Raw genomic sequence first — 15,294 nt, 5'->3', positions numbered from 1 at the left:
ATTTAGGCATCAAGTCCAACGTTTTGATGATGCATCTTCAAATGAGGAAATAAGATCAGGTACTTTAGGATGCATTCTATGTAGTATTTCTTTGTTTTGATGAACAGAAGAAAAAAAATGAAATTTTCACAACATTATACCATTCCCAGACAGATGGAAATTTTTTATATGAGATTTTATCACATAATAGCAATTTGAATTTCTTAAAAATAAATGGTCAAAGTATGGGTTTTCCCCTTCCCCACCTTTGGTTTGGATACCCCCAATGGAGGGTCTGGATCCATCCCCATCATCCCAGATCTTATTTCATTCTCACTGGAAGATCTGAGAACTACCATTAATTTGTATCGTCAACTTCTCTTAATGTGTAGCATATGTTTCATAGCAGATCCAACGAAAAATTGAAAGTACTATTCACAAAAGTTGCCTCAAATTCATTTTCCACCCTACATATTCCAATCGGTATAAAAAATAGCTTTATTAAAAATGACCAGACCGCCACATTTGGCTCTCTAAGTGGAAGGAGCATGAATAAATACAATACAATGCACAAGAGGCTTTAAGCTATCACAGAATTCTCTGGTAAATTTTGGAAGAATTACCTTTCTGATTTACTAGAGAGACATTTTCCACAAGATACAAACCTCAACAGAGAACGTGGTCTCTTCGCCTTTAGTTTCAAACGCGGAAGCTGCAGAGAAACATGCAGACATGGTCATAGTACGAGACAGCTATAACTTATTGTGCTAATCAATGCTAGGGTTAGTTGAACAGTTGGACCCTAGTGAATAGAACAGAAAAACTTGCAGGGAATGAAGCAAAAACACACCAATAACACAAGAATTGTGAGGCTCATTAAGAGTGTTAATTTAGAGTATACATCTGAAAGCTTTACATGATGTAAAGATAAAAAAAAAACAAAATCTGACTCAAAAGCCTGTGGCCAAGGACTCACATTGAACAGCATTTTGGAAAGCATAGAAAGCTTGCTTCAAGGTAGGCTCAAGCACCATTAGAAAGACTCACAATCTCAAAGCTCAAATTTGCTCCAAAGACTATGAAAGAGTTCACATTTTTAATTGTTGTTGAATTAAGCTTCATAAAAAATATGAGGGTGTTCAATAGATTCATCATTTGAATAACATTATGTTTTGCTTATACACTACAAAGTAATCTATTGCATGCTCCAAGGTTGCCCCCTATCTCCATACCTCTTCTCCCTTGCCTTGGAGGTCCTCTTCCGTATCCTTCAATCCAAAACCGACCAGCTCCTCATTTCCCCCATTCCCAAGTGCAAGTCCCTAAACCTTACCCATCTTGCGTTCGCTAATGATCTCATGATCTTCTCCAAAGTGGACCACCTCTCCATCTGCTCCATCCTCTCTGCTCTTTTGCATTTTGAATCCCTCTCTGGCCTTCGGGTCAATCTCGGCAAATCCACCATCTTCCTCTACGGTATCCATGATCCGCTTCTAGCCTCTCTTCTTCAGCTCTCAGGCTTCTCCCCTGGTTCCTTCCCCATGGTCTATCTTGGCCTTCCGCTTATTCCCGATAGGCTCACTCGCCACCATTGCCTTCCAATGCTCGACAATATCCAAAAAAAAATTGCAGCTTTGGAAGGGTAAGCTTCTGCCCTTTGCTGGGTAAGTGGTCATCATCCGTTCTGTGCTCCAACCCACCTACCTCTATTGGTGCGAAATCTTCTCCTTTCGCAAATCCACCATCCATGCGATGGAATCCTTATTCTATGCCTTCCTTTGGAAAGGGCAGGAAACCTCGTGCTTCATCCACCCGGTCAGTTGGTCCTCCATCTGTCGCCCTCCCTCCGAAGAGGACCTTGGAATCCGCCGATCTCCGATATCAACTTGGCCTGCCTTTTCAAACTTATATGGAGAATTGCCTCAAAGCAAGACTCCATTTGGGTTAGGTGGGTTTATTCCTCACTTCTCCGGTCGGATTCCTTCTGGATTGTTCATATGTCCTCCAACCCTTAATGGGTTTGTAGGAAGCTCCTCCTTCTCCCCCCCGAGCTATCTCTGCTATTTCTATCTCTATCTCTACTAGCTCTTCCACTTCCTTTTGGCTCGATCCTTGGCATCCGATTGGCATTTTCTATAACCACTTAGGTCCCCGCACTGTCTATGACACCCGAATCCCCAAATCCACCCCCTGTCGGCCTTCATTTCAAATGGATCCTAGATACCTACCGCTAAACCAATTCACACGCATGTTTGGGAATCCCTCCTTTCTCTCTCTAGTTCCTCTTGTGACCTCACCATTTGGCTCCCCTCCCCCTCCCCCCCACCAAACCCTTTTCCACCTCTTCAGCCTGGAACCTCCTCAAACCCCACAATCCTAAACCCCCCTAGCCCCCATTGGTTTCGTTTAAAGGCTTCATCCCCTATCACTCTCTTACCCTTTGGAGAGCCCTCAACCATGCCCTCCCCACCCAATCTTTCCTCTCTGACCACCACATCCCTGTTAACCCCAACTGCATCCTCTGTTGGTCTGACTTGGAAAACCTTGAGCACCTCTTTTTTTCTTGCCCTTTCTCCAGATCTATCTAGGGAAAAGCCCTTTCCTCCATATGGCTCCATTCGAGGTGTTCCTTCGGGTTTGGTCAAGATTGGTCTTGGATTTTGAGAAACTTTTCAGGTTCTTCCATTTGCAATCGGATTGGTAAACTAGTGTTTTGTGCCTTGGTCCATCACCTTTGGTGGGAGCGCAATCTCCGGAGATGGACATCCAAATCTCGCTCTATAGACAGGATTTAGAATGCCATCTATTTTGATGTATCTTCTAGACTAGTAGCTATCCCCCACTCCCTGTTGATGATACCCCAAGGAACAGGCTTATTGTTGTCTCTTGGGGCCTTAGTTCTTCTCTTCGGTCTTCTGCTTAAAGACCTTGTTCTTTAGTTCTTTCCTTTAATATATTTATTTATTAATCAAAAAAAAAAATCTAATATTGCATGCTCATCAAGCTCTTGCCTCCTGAAAATGCTTGCATTCAAAACTAAAAAATGAAAATGCTTGCATTCAAAACTAAAAAATGGAAGAATTTCAACAATCTATAAAAGCAAGTTTCCAAACTGAAAGGTTTAGTAGAAGAGTAACAGAGAATGTAACGAACTTATGGCTTTGAAATAATATCTATATATATACCTTCAATCCTGTTGTAATCAATAGAAACATTTTGTTAGGGTCTCTGGTTTCGATGGTGCCAATCACCCCCACACGGCCACACCCAAAGTGTCCCTCAGCCTACGGCTGCCCAAAATCTCTCATAAAACATTCCCCCCTTCTCCACTCACTTGTCCCTCTATTTATAACCCTCAACTAACCCTAATTCTCTTTCTCTGCTCCACATGGCCTCATCCTAGGGTCCTAACACATTTCATGAGGAAGAATTGAAACACTAAAATGAAACTTGTCTAGTCTAAATATTTTTATTTCTTATTGACTGTACTGTACAAGACTGGATTGTTTCAGAAGACTAAACTACGTAAACAATATAGTAAAATTCCCCAACAACAAAAAACTCAAATCTGCAGTTACAGTAGAGTTCCCTTTTCTTTCTTCTGTGCAACGATTGTTTCTTAAACATCCCTAAACATTATCTGTTAAATTTCTTAGATTTTAGCATTACCATTAATAATAACAAGGAGAATAATGACAAAATAAAGGGAAATTTGTGCCTTCTCGTTTTATCATTACATACTAACACAACAATTAAAACGTCCAACCCAGAATGGGGAGAGTAAAAAACGAACACAATCCACTTTTCCCCTGGTTCCTTGAAGTGCAAAACTCAAGAACAATAATGCATAAACTGTACTCCTGATAAAATGGAATGTTTAGCATGATCAACAAGACATTGATAATTTCTCATAAAATGGAGCAGAGTATTGATACCACATATGTCTAATTCATGGTAGCATCTACCTCTAAAAGCAACAGGGGTTCAGTCAAGTTTGGAAGATTTTAATCATCCACAAAAAGTTTCAAAGTTTCTATGATTCAATTCAAGTAAATATTACTCAGAAAGAAAAATGTATTTTAACAAGAAAGCAATACCTTTCCTCTAGTAACACTAGATGTTCTCCAGCACAGCAAGTTTCTCGATCTAGGTTCCAATCTCCTGTTGATCAAGGAAACAGACCCTAATTCAGAGACAACCAATATCCTCCATTGCATGGAAAGGTTTCAATATTTCATAATATACCCAAAAAGAAATCATTCTAGTATGAACCTTCAACAAAACTAATTATTCATCATGTAATATCCATTATTCAAAGTGTTCAAAGTGTCAAACACAAAAAAGGTTCAAAACCTAAAGGTGCCTCTATAAAGTCTTCTGAGACATACACGACCCCTTGCCCTCTCCTCCCCCCCCCCCCCCCAAAAAAAAAAAAAACCCCCAAAAAAAAAAAGTTGGTAAAACGAGCTCCTTAACAATTTTACATATTAAATGGCAAACTAGTTCATATCAACAAAGAAGGAAACAAGATGAAAATAATGACCTTTTTTTCAAAGCATACCTAGTAATGTTTTTCCCTACATGATGAGCTAGGGAAGCACTCATCCTCACCAATAATAAAATTAAATTCTCCTCTTAAGTGTTCCAATGATGGAAATGGGCATCTATAAATAAAAACAGGTATGCTGAAGGAAATCAAAGTCCATAACAAGAAAAGATACACTTAAAAAAAAAAACAATAATGAACCTAAACAACCTAGAGGTTTTCCTAAAGGGAGAAACACAACAAGATTTAAGCACTGAATTAGAATGGGATGATGAAAAGAAACGGTGTTCTGTAGTGCTGCCGAATTGGCATAGGTCAACAAAATTGAATGAGTCTTATGGAATTGCTACGATACCACCACATTTTTTAGAGAAAAAAAGTGGGTGGGGATGTTGATAGGGGCATAAAACTAGCGTAAGTTGAACACATTGAAATTAAACTTTCAATACATTTATCTTTTATGATAAAATTATGCATACTCAACGAAAATTGAAACACATACTGTTTCTAATGAATGAGTATTGTTATAAATCCAAGCACACTCTATTTGTCATTTTCTGGCCATGTCACACACCAATACATGCATTGAGACTATTCTAGATGCTTTAATGACGTTTCCCTTAAAAAGGAAAGCAGAAAAATATATTTTTAAAATTATGTTTGTGTGAAAGAAGAAGCAGCAGATTCCCTATCAGAGAAGTGATACACATGGTTATGTGTGTTATTATGTAATTACAGCTGTCTATATAAAAGGATTGACATGCATCCTTGGTATATGGTGACAAATTAACAAAATTCAGCATGGACATCCAAGAACACGAAAAAACAAAAGCACCTGATTACTAGTAAGCTCTTGCTATTCAGAAAGCTTGCAAGTCTCTCAAGAAAAAAGGAAGATCTCTAATAAAAATAGGAAGCAACTTTGTCGAGTAGCCTAATGTGTCTATGGTGAAAGCTACCCAAAAGGTAGAAGCATGTGCTTCTATGATAGTTCCCTCTTCCATATTAGAATGTTACTACTCCAATGAAAGAATAAATCAATCTCAAGGATACAATCGTGACAGACCTGCAGCAATCTGAGGTCTAGATATAAAGATGAGACACTAGATAGTATTGTCATCAACTTTTCATGTATTTAGATTGCAAGGATCATGATAGCCCTACGTTTTAGACCAATTTAATCTGAGCACAATATATCAAATTTGACAGAGGAATCAAGAAATGAATAATCAAGTTGAATTACGTACAGATTCTCTTGTTCAAGCTTTTCAGCAAGAAAAATTGGCTTGCGTCTCAAGCGTCCATTTGGTTTTGTAAATTCTTCTGTCTGCTGAATTACATGTGCAAGGGAAACCTTGCTTTTAACTGAGCTCTGACCGTCAACTTCATCACGCAAGGATTGCTGACGAGAAAATGCTTCTTCCCCCATCCAAGCACTTTCTATACCTATTTCATCAAACTGTGCACTGTTATCTAAATGCTCAATGCACCGACTATCTCTAGGAGAAGCAGCTATTTGAACAATTTCGCTTTTTCCCATCTTATAGGAGTCATATTGAAATGGTTTCGCTTGACTAGAACCAACTGATTTGAGAGCTCCGTCCTTTGAAACCATTTTACTCAAATGCTTCCTAGCTTCATTTCTGATTTCAATAGTCACAGGGGTCCCGAGAACAGATTCAAAAGCTTGTAAGATTTCTCCCCTGAATCTTTCTGCCTCAGATTTTGTCAGATCTGAGCTGAATGTCAAATATACAACTGGAGCTGGAAGAAAGAACAACAAAATTAGTCAATCAATCTGTCCTTCAATAGGAGTAAAATAGAAATAAAGAACCTAAATGACAGGAAAAGGAGTAAAATTGTAGAACAACATTTAGAGCATCAAAAGGTGAGACCACTGGAGGTCCCGGTTTATAGTAAGGAAGCCCCTGAATGAAATCTTATATGTGGGAAGAGGAGGAACATAGGTAACAAAAAATAAATTTAATATAGTTTCACACAAAAACAATTGTTCCATAAAACCCAATAAGAATTGTTACACTATTCAAGTCAAAATAAGAATTGTTACAGTATTCAAGTAAAAAAAAAATGTAATAATTAAATGTACAGTAAAATCAATAGGGGCAAATTTACAAAGCTTATCAAATGATCAATTTAAGTTTTTACAGCTTCAATTTGTTCGGAGTTAGTAATATAAAATTGAAATGAAAACCCCAATAGCTGGGGACTTCTCCAAATAAGATTATATTATGATATGATTCACTGCATGAAGGAAAAAAATAATAATAATAAGAGAAAATTATAGGGCACCCACTATTTTTTTGTTGAAACGAATTATCACCCACTATTATCTCCAAAAATTACATGGCACCCATATGCATAATTACAAGTTAACCACAATTAAACTTTGTTGTTAAAATGGGTAGTAAATTTACCTAAATGCCCTTTGTTGTCCATACCCAACCCCTAGGTGGGTGAAGAATCCCTTCACCCATCTTCTTCTTATCTCTCGCTAGAAATTGCTCACCACCACCGGAAACCGCCCACCGCTGACGACAAACCCTCTCCCCGCCGGCGACCACAACCCACTCTCTCTCTCTACTGGTTCAAGCTTCCACCGGCAGAAGTTTCAGTCAAAGTAACAAATAATGGAGGCGGTGAAGAGGAAGAGAAGAAGTCAGTGCATTTGGTTTAGACTTGAGAAAAATGGATGAGAATAGATCATTCGGTTGATGACATGCAGTCTGCGTTGAGAGAATTGTTCAAGAAGGCAAATCCTGATAAACTGAAGATGTTACATAGGACATTTTATAGTAACTCATGGAGCACCAAATGGAAAGCGAAACCCACCAATTGAAAGGAAAAATGTGGCAAAATCTAGGGTTTTCTTTGGCGCACGTTTGCAAAATGATTTTATCACTCAATGGTTTCACTCTCTTTGAAAGTTGGATCTGAGGAGCCTTGAAGTTCCGATTCCCACAATGTGTTTCCAAGCAGCCCATAGTCTTCTCAGCAACACCTGGTAACAGTGGAAGACGGAGGCGGCAGCTTGGAATGTACAGGAGACTTGGAAGTTTTTCAAGGAGTTTGTTACTCAATTATTCCTTGAGACCTCAGGATTTATTGCTGGGAAAAGATTCAAAACCAGAACAAGAGCTGGGTGAGGAGAGAGAGGGAAACAGACAGAGAGAGAGAGAGAGAGAGAAATGGGGGGGTTGTGGTCAGCGGCGGCAGTGGGCAGTTTCCGGTGGTGGTGAGCAGTTTCCGGGGAAGGATAGGAAGAAGATGGATGAAGGGGTTGGGTATGGACAGCAACAACAGAATTTAATTGTGGGTAACTTGCAATTATGCATGTGGGTGCCACATAAATTTTAGAGATAATACTGGGTGGTCACTAGTTTCACCCAAAAAATAGTGGGTGCCGTGTTTTCTTTGATAATAATACATAGAACAAACAAGTCAGAGTATACCTGCCCCAAAACTGACCAATTTCAGCTTTCCTTCTTGTTGCATAAAATGCTTTAGAGCATTGGATTCAATCTTCTCAAGAACTGCCAACCAAATTTTTTCAATTCTTCTATAATCTTTCCCAAAAGAATTCTCAGCACCTGTTCTAGTTATATCAGTACACCGTGCAGCAGGTTGTTGACAAGGTATCCCAGTCTGTTTTTTCCCTGCTAAACTATTTCTCTTCATCTTTCCATTATTGCAAATAACATCATCAGAACTTCCATTGCTGAGTTGTATGATATTACTATTTGACAAGGCCCTTTCAAACATGTCAGCATGATCAATGTTACTTTTCTTGGCTTCATCTTTCTGATTGTTATTTTGGAATGAAGAGCCATGATTAACACTAGCATCTACAGCAAAACTAGGAAAAATATACTGTTGATCAGGAGCTAATTGAAGCAATGCAGCTGTTAGCCATGTCAGTTTGTCATTAGATGTTCTCAGTTGTTTCTCAGCTTCAGATAGAGTTTTGAGAGCTTGACGGAGTTTCTCCATGTCTTCTTTGGATACTGGAATCAATAATAAGCATCAGTTGGACTATGATGAACCAAGAAATAGAGATCATAACTGGCAACAAAAACCCACTGAGGTATTTAGCAGAACTGAAGTTAAATTAATTCAATAGCACAACCATTATAAAGTTATAATTTTCGAGCAATAAAAAGGAAAGAAACACAAAAGGCTAAGGATTACTGATTACGCACTCTCCAAAACTATGTGTTGAATGTGAGTAAGTGTTATCTAATAAGCATGTAGCAGGATGATTCATGCCTGCACATTTGGATTTATCCATAAGCAGTTAATGAAGAATTAAAATCCCCCCAATGGTTCTTTTAAGCTAAGACACTGCTACTGCAATGATCCTTAGCATCCATTCACCTGTACCAGTGGTCTAAATGATGTAGCCATGTAGGACCATAACTTTCCCATACTATAAATAACCTTTTCCTGCACAACATTGACTCATTCGTATTCATCCACTGTTTCTATTTCTATTATTTCAAACTTCTCAAATAAAATGTAAGACCTGAATTAATTCTTTCCAGATCTGCACAAGCTTATTAGAGACAAAGATTCAGAGATCAATTAAGACAAATGGGTGAAACTGTAAGTCCGCACTATTTCTGGTTGGAAGAAATGTGTAAACATTGGTAAACTTAAAGACCCTAAAAGATGATACTTTGATTCATGTAGGTACTAATTCTTGTTGGAAGAAATGTGTAAACATAGGTAAAGTTAAAGACCCTAAAAGATGTTACTTTGATTCGTGAAGTTACTAATTCTTTGAAACTAAGTAAATACCAAATATTCATCCAAAAAGAAAAAAGTAATACCAAATTAAGAGAAATTAAGAGCTCCTAGAGGACCATTTAGCAGTAAAGGAAAGTGCAAACCAACTTCCTTGCAGACACTATAGGAATAGGATATGCCACTATATGTGCCACTATATCTATAGATATTAGTTCTCAAGAAGGAATTCACAACTCATTATATGCACTACTGAAATAAACAAGGGGAAAAAATAAGGACTTATGGTTCTGGATGAGATTTTAGATGATCCAGAATTCCAGATCACTATCAAACCAATGTTGGTACCTCAAGTTCTGCAGAGGACATGAGGCAAGTAACCAATGACTGACTTGTGCATCGAGCAGTCATTCAGAGACCAGAGACTGAAAGAAAATGGAAATGGCCCTCAACCAGTCTCTCAGATTGGCACATCTCACTTGGTTTTTAGTAGAGTAGTGGATATTTGTTAAAAGGCAATTCCCATTCCCCCAGATGTTGGGTATTATTCCACTGCAGCAACATTCCAATGTAGAAATCCTATCTCACTGGAGAGATATATGTCTCTGCCTGCTCTAGGAAGATCCAAGAAGCATAAACATCAGCCAACTCTTTAGCCCACAAGTTTATGAGCTGCCAAGTTATTGGGCGACTGGGTTTCGTATGCAGAGTGAACATACTGCGGCAAACCTTTGTCTTTGAGTCACTTCTGCACTTCAGTCATACCTTGTCTTTGCATTCTCTCTTTGATAAATTATTTGATATTTCTCAAAGAAGAAGAAGAAGAAAAAGGGACTGACAAAAACAATAAACATTTGAATCAAACATTTAATGGCAACAACATGATTTTACTCCAGCTCATAACTTATTTAGGCAATAACTGACAAATACAAAATATAGGGTGACGGGATTGTCTTGACTCACGCGTTGATCGGCGGAAGAACTTCCTCCTTAGCCTTTCCTTGGTGAATACATAGCTTCCAGCAAGAATGTCAGTTATTATTGTAGCAAGCTGTGACATCAATGCTAATGGCTCCACACCAGCTTCCATGATCTCTCTCAAATTTTTTACAGTGTTCACTGTGTCTGCTGACAATGCCAAGTCAAGTAGGTCTACCAATTTCTCATCAGATATCAATCCAACCTGGAAGGAAGTAATAAAAATCAGTACGATGAGTTCTAAAGCAGTTTTAATAATTTTTCATTCTTTTGAGGCGAGGGGCTATTAGGGGAGCAGCTTTTTTGTGAAAATTAATATGACCACTAAGACAGTTTGATCTTTTCCCTAAATCATCATAAATTTGCAATAAATTAATGAACCCTTCTTTGAAATAACATTCTGGTATCTTTTGATAACTTCATTCACAAAGTTCATGGCGCACAGAAGCTAAAACTTATGAAATTATATATTAAAAAAAAAAAGAGAGAGAAAAAACTTAGTCCTTTATTCCCTGAACAGTAAGAGTCAAATGTGTTAGAATTGGATTAACAGAACAACTTTCTCATAAGATCCTTCTTTTGCCTATTAAAAGAGAGGAGGGGAAATTTTTTCAAAAAGCTGGGAACTTCTTTATGAATGTAACTGAGTTTGATAGTAGTGTTTATGCAATAAAAACAATCAAATTAACAGCAGCAGGCTACATAGATGAGAGTCAGCAACAAACAGGAACAGAATGAGTTCCAACACCACAAAAATGCTCCTTTGTAATAGATGAATTCCTCCAAGGAGGAGGACAATGAAGAAGATCACATGCATAAACAGATAACTAAGAAAAACTAGGGGAAACAAGACATCAAACATGCATTGACAGGAAGTTCAACTTAGAAACATTGTTAAAAACAATTATTTTGCTCGAGTATATCAGACAATAGCATATTTAATAAATCTTGGACTATAACAGTTTTTACAACTTTGATCATGGAATACTGACAAAAATGACTTCAGAAAATATATCTTATCAAAGAAATACAGTAGAAGCAATCAAGAACTTACGAGTTCTTGAACCAAGGGAACAGTAATTCTCTGACCAAGCAAACTCAGTTGCTCTAGAGTCATCTCAGCATCTCTCAAAGATCCATCTGAACGTGATGTGATAAGTTTTAGTGCATCTTTATCTATTTCTAAATCTTCCTGGGTTGCAATCCACTGCAAAGTATAGATGATATCTGCATCCTTCAGCTTTGGAAAAAAGAACTTCTGACACCTGGATATTATTATATGAGGTAAATGGTCGAGACTTGTACTGACAAGGATAAAAACCACACGTCTGGGTGCTCGATCAATGACCTTTGAGATTGCAGTCCACGAATCAGGGGATAAATTATCACAATCATCAAAAATAAAAACTCTATACTGAGATTGCAACTGGGACATAACCATGTTGTCAATTAGATCCATGATGCTCTCAAAATCAAAATTGCCAACTGCACCAAGTTCCCTTACATTTCGGCTCTTACCCAAATCATGTGCAATACATGAATTGCAGCCACCACAAGGTTTGGGATATTCTCGAGATTGGCAATTTAAAGCTCTGGCAAAAACACGAGCACATGAGGTCTTTCCGGTGCCATGAGGCCCATAAAACATATATACCAAGCTTACTTTCCTTTTTACAACAGCATTAGAAAGGGCCTGTGCTACCAAGTTCTGTCCAACAAGATCCTTGAAGGTTCTTGGCATGTATTTCTGCGTCAAACTCTGGTGTCTAACATGGCGGTGCCCTTTTACGTTGGAAGGATTACCAGATCTAGCTTCAGAAGCAAGGTCAAAATCTACATCATGCTTCAAATCATGATCAGAAAAAATTCCTAACCCCCCTGAATAGTCCTGCGACCAAGCAAAATTGTCTGCGCTGTCCTGAGACCCTGATGGCTCAACTAGTAGAGGCAGTGCTTCTGCATCAGAATTGGTAGATGAGCTTGAGTGATCAGATTCTGCAGGCACATCTGAACCATCTCTTTTGTGGGGAATGGAGCTCCTTTTCCTTGATCTTGTATCAGATAACCCACAAGATAAACTTCTTCCAGCTATGTCCAAAAATGATTTACCCCTGTGATGAATTCTGGACCAATTCCAAGGAATACCACACCCATTTGAAGGAGCCCGAGTGCCTTCCAGATTCAAACCCTCATCCTCTTCTTCCTCCATGTAACACTTAGGTTGTGAACCATGAGCTAATGCATTCAAAGCCATGGACAATTCATTCTGAGCTCCGGTATCTCTTGTGCCAGTAGAAGCCCGAGGTCTCCTCGCACCTCGCAACCTACGCCTCCCTACCCTGTGCAATCCACTGCAGTGGCCATTATTGTTTTTGTCTAGTTCGTTACTGGTTCTCTCCTGTTGCATACGTTTTCCATGTTGACGAATGCGAAAAGAATCTACATCATCACTGTCCATTGAAAGCTCATTAAGCTGATCCGAAAGGGTTTTAAGCTGCACATCTTGACGAGCCTTCCCCTCCCCCATAAATATTTTAGCCTTTGGTTCTGTCATACCAAACACTAAGTCATTGACTGAGTTGTGAGCATCATGTGAAGTACCCTCACCCACATTATCATCCCTTCTAATTTTCGGATTACATTCCTCTGCCATGGTTCTTGTGGAATCTCTAACTCTAGCTATCCTTCTCCGATCATTAGTTACTTCCGCTCCAGCAATTCCCCTGCTCACTTCAGCAGCAGCAGCCTTTGGTGCCACTTCAGTTGCAAAAGGTGGGGAACTTCCTGATAACCTTCTGTCTTCCTTTCTTCCCTCAATTCCAATAGACCTCCTTCCCTCGCGTATTGCAGCATCCTTTTCTAGTCTCTTAAACAAAGAATCAGCAATAGAAGGAGAACGCCAAGAAGGAGGACTAGTCGAAGGATCTCTGAGAGACCTTGTCCTTTGAAGGACAATAAGGTCTCTTATAAGCGACCTTTCGGTCAATATAGGGCTCTGCTTGTGCATATGGTTCTTCAAATGAATGCAATTCGTCAAATGCACATGATTGCGGAGATGGTCGCTAATATTACCATTTTCATCTTTGAGGTATTTTACGCGAACAGGCTTGGTCATGATCAGAACATAGACTGTTCCCGCAACAGAGACGGAGCCAACAGTAGAACAACATAGGAGACAAAATCAAGCATTTTCTGTTCCCAACTGAAAAACCATCTCAATCGTGAAGTTCATCGTAAGGACTGTAACGAACGCCGACTCCGGTGCTTATAACTCAATAAACCAGAGTTCCTCCAGAAAAATCTCGTAACCGAGGCATGCAAATCCAGATACCGTCATTCCACCAACAATCACTCCCAAGTCCAAGAAGTTGTACGACTATAAAGCTGAAACCTTAAGCTTTGCTCACAACGGTTACTCCTTAAATGCACCGACAGCAACCAACATTGACTAAATCATCCGAACTTCAAAAAACCGGATCAAGCAAAAAACAAAAAACAGAAAAACAAAACCAGAAGCATGTCGTTCCACTCAACAGCCGGAACTCCCAATATTGGCTACCTCTTCGAGCAGTAAGCTATAAGAGCACAGATCTCTGCAACCGTCTATATTTTCCTTCTTTACCAGAATTAACGAAATCATATCCTCATTTATGCAGACTCAGCAAAACAAGTTGGAAGAAACGATTATGAACATCTCTGAAAACAGTATGAAACTCGCTTACTTTCACTGTTTCTGCTACTCCCGTCTCTGACAACATATAAAGCTAAGAATTCCATCATTTCTACGTATTCAGAAAGGCGAAAAAAGTATAAAACCGAAACTGAACCGAACAGAAACCTCATAATCAATTCAAATACATTATGACTAACAAGGAAATTGAAGAGTAGTCACCGAACTCACCTAAATGTAGAGAGCAAGAGATCCGTTGGTATTGTCTGCAACTTTCACATGGAGTTCACGAGGATTTCTTCTACAAACGCGATAGATGAAATGAAAATGGTGATGGAGATCTACACCGATTCCCTAACAGCCAGCTTGAACCGGCCTTAACTCGTTTCTCCATCTTGGTCCTCACTTTCCGCTCGAAAAACTAGGGCCTTTTCCCAGAATATCTATTTTATATTTAGGATTGAGACCCTACGGGATTCTAAGTTCAACTCTCAGAAAATTTTCCCGTTTCTGTTGTTGAAGCGGGTCCCACTCTATATTGGGAACTGCCACGTACTCTACGACATAGGATCTTCTCAGGCGGACCGCGTAATAAATGGTTGAAAAAACGGCGTTTCGGCGTGAAAAAGGTAACGGTGTCCCGTCAAAACTAACGGTCGCATGACACTATCACGTGCTCTCTCATTCGCTAAGATCCGTTGAGGCATTGATGTTATGGAGACCCCATCATATTCTGTGCTATTCAGAATAATTTCTGCATCTCGACGGATGATTTGAGCCGTTGGATTATAATCGTTTTCCACTCAGTATTGGCCGTCGGTTTCCATCATAGACTTTTATTTTCGATCGTTGGATGGGACATATCAGACAGAAACTGAAGCCACTACTTATCCATATAAAAAATGTGCATGACTGTCAAGCAAAATTTCAGATCGTCGGATTAAAATTTTGACGAAAATCTCGATGCGACGGACCAAAACGTACATGAAGGTCCTGCATAAAAAGAAGGTCTATAGTTGACCATCTCTCGAGAATTATTTCTTTTATTTTCTTGTGATGCAATGGACCCGTTTTGTCATGCTTGAAAGTGAAAATTTTACCGCCAAAATAAATTCATACAGCCAACTTATTTAAGCATTAATGTATAGCCTTTCAATGTTAACTGCCCCACTTATTTTTTCTAACATTTATAGTTTGAATGATGACATCATTGTATTAAATGTGTATTTATAAACTTTTCCTTTTAATTTCAATTACGGTTTATGAAAACAAATTGATAGGGTAAATCATAAATGTAGGATTATGCTCAAAGAAAATACAACAATACAAATTTAATAGTAAATTATTAACATTTAATATT

General features: G+C 38.8%; 1 protein-coding gene across 4 annotated transcripts; it reads right to left on the bottom strand.

Moving 5' to 3' along the window:
* Positions 1-354: 354 nt before the first annotated feature.
* On the bottom strand, positions 355-14,350 carry LOC149026216 (protein STICHEL-like 4). Of its 4 annotated transcripts, none has more exons than XM_089146480.1 (7): positions 14,166-14,350; positions 11,319-14,046; positions 10,250-10,469; positions 7,996-8,547; positions 5,773-6,289; positions 4,077-4,140; positions 355-691 (listed from the first exon to the last, which is right to left on the bottom strand). In XM_089146480.1, the coding sequence occupies exons 2-7, from the start codon at positions 13,377-13,379 to the stop codon at positions 599-601; spliced, it is 3,507 nt and encodes a 1,168-aa protein (XP_089002606.1). In that variant the 5' UTR covers positions 13,380-14,046; positions 14,166-14,350; the 3' UTR covers positions 355-598. The 4 variants fall into 4 exon arrangements, with proteins under 4 accessions (XP_089002606.1, XP_089002605.1, XP_089002604.1 ...); XM_089146479.1 differs by having other exon boundaries at positions 11,319-14,028; XM_089146478.1 differs by having other exon boundaries at positions 11,319-14,012.
* Between the last annotated feature and the right edge of the window lie 944 nt (positions 14,351-15,294).

The sequence above is a fragment of the Hakea prostrata genome, chromosome 2 (assembly GCF_041222555.1).
Source record: "Hakea prostrata isolate BN-2017 chromosome 2, UWA_Hpros_2, whole genome shotgun sequence".
Lineage (NCBI taxonomy): Eukaryota > Viridiplantae > Streptophyta > Magnoliopsida > Proteales > Proteaceae > Hakea > Hakea prostrata.
This window is presented reverse-complemented; position numbering and strand designations above follow the sequence as displayed.

What these genes read in the sequence shown, in the direction of transcription:
- LOC149026216 (XM_089146480.1), bottom strand. Translation starts at nt 13,379, where the DNA reads ATGACCAAGCCTGTTCGCGTAAAATACCTCAAAGATGAAAATGGTAAT. An exon ending in TTCCCTTGGTTCAAGAACTC is followed by an intron (nt 10,470 to 11,318) that starts GTAAGTTCTTGA and finishes ACTTCCTTCCAG; the next exon opens with GTTGGATTGATATCTGATGA. An exon ending in GTTCTTCCGCCGATCAACGC is followed by an intron (nt 8,548 to 10,249) that starts GTGAGTCAAGAC and finishes TATTGATTCCAG; the next exon opens with TATCCAAAGAAGACATGGAG.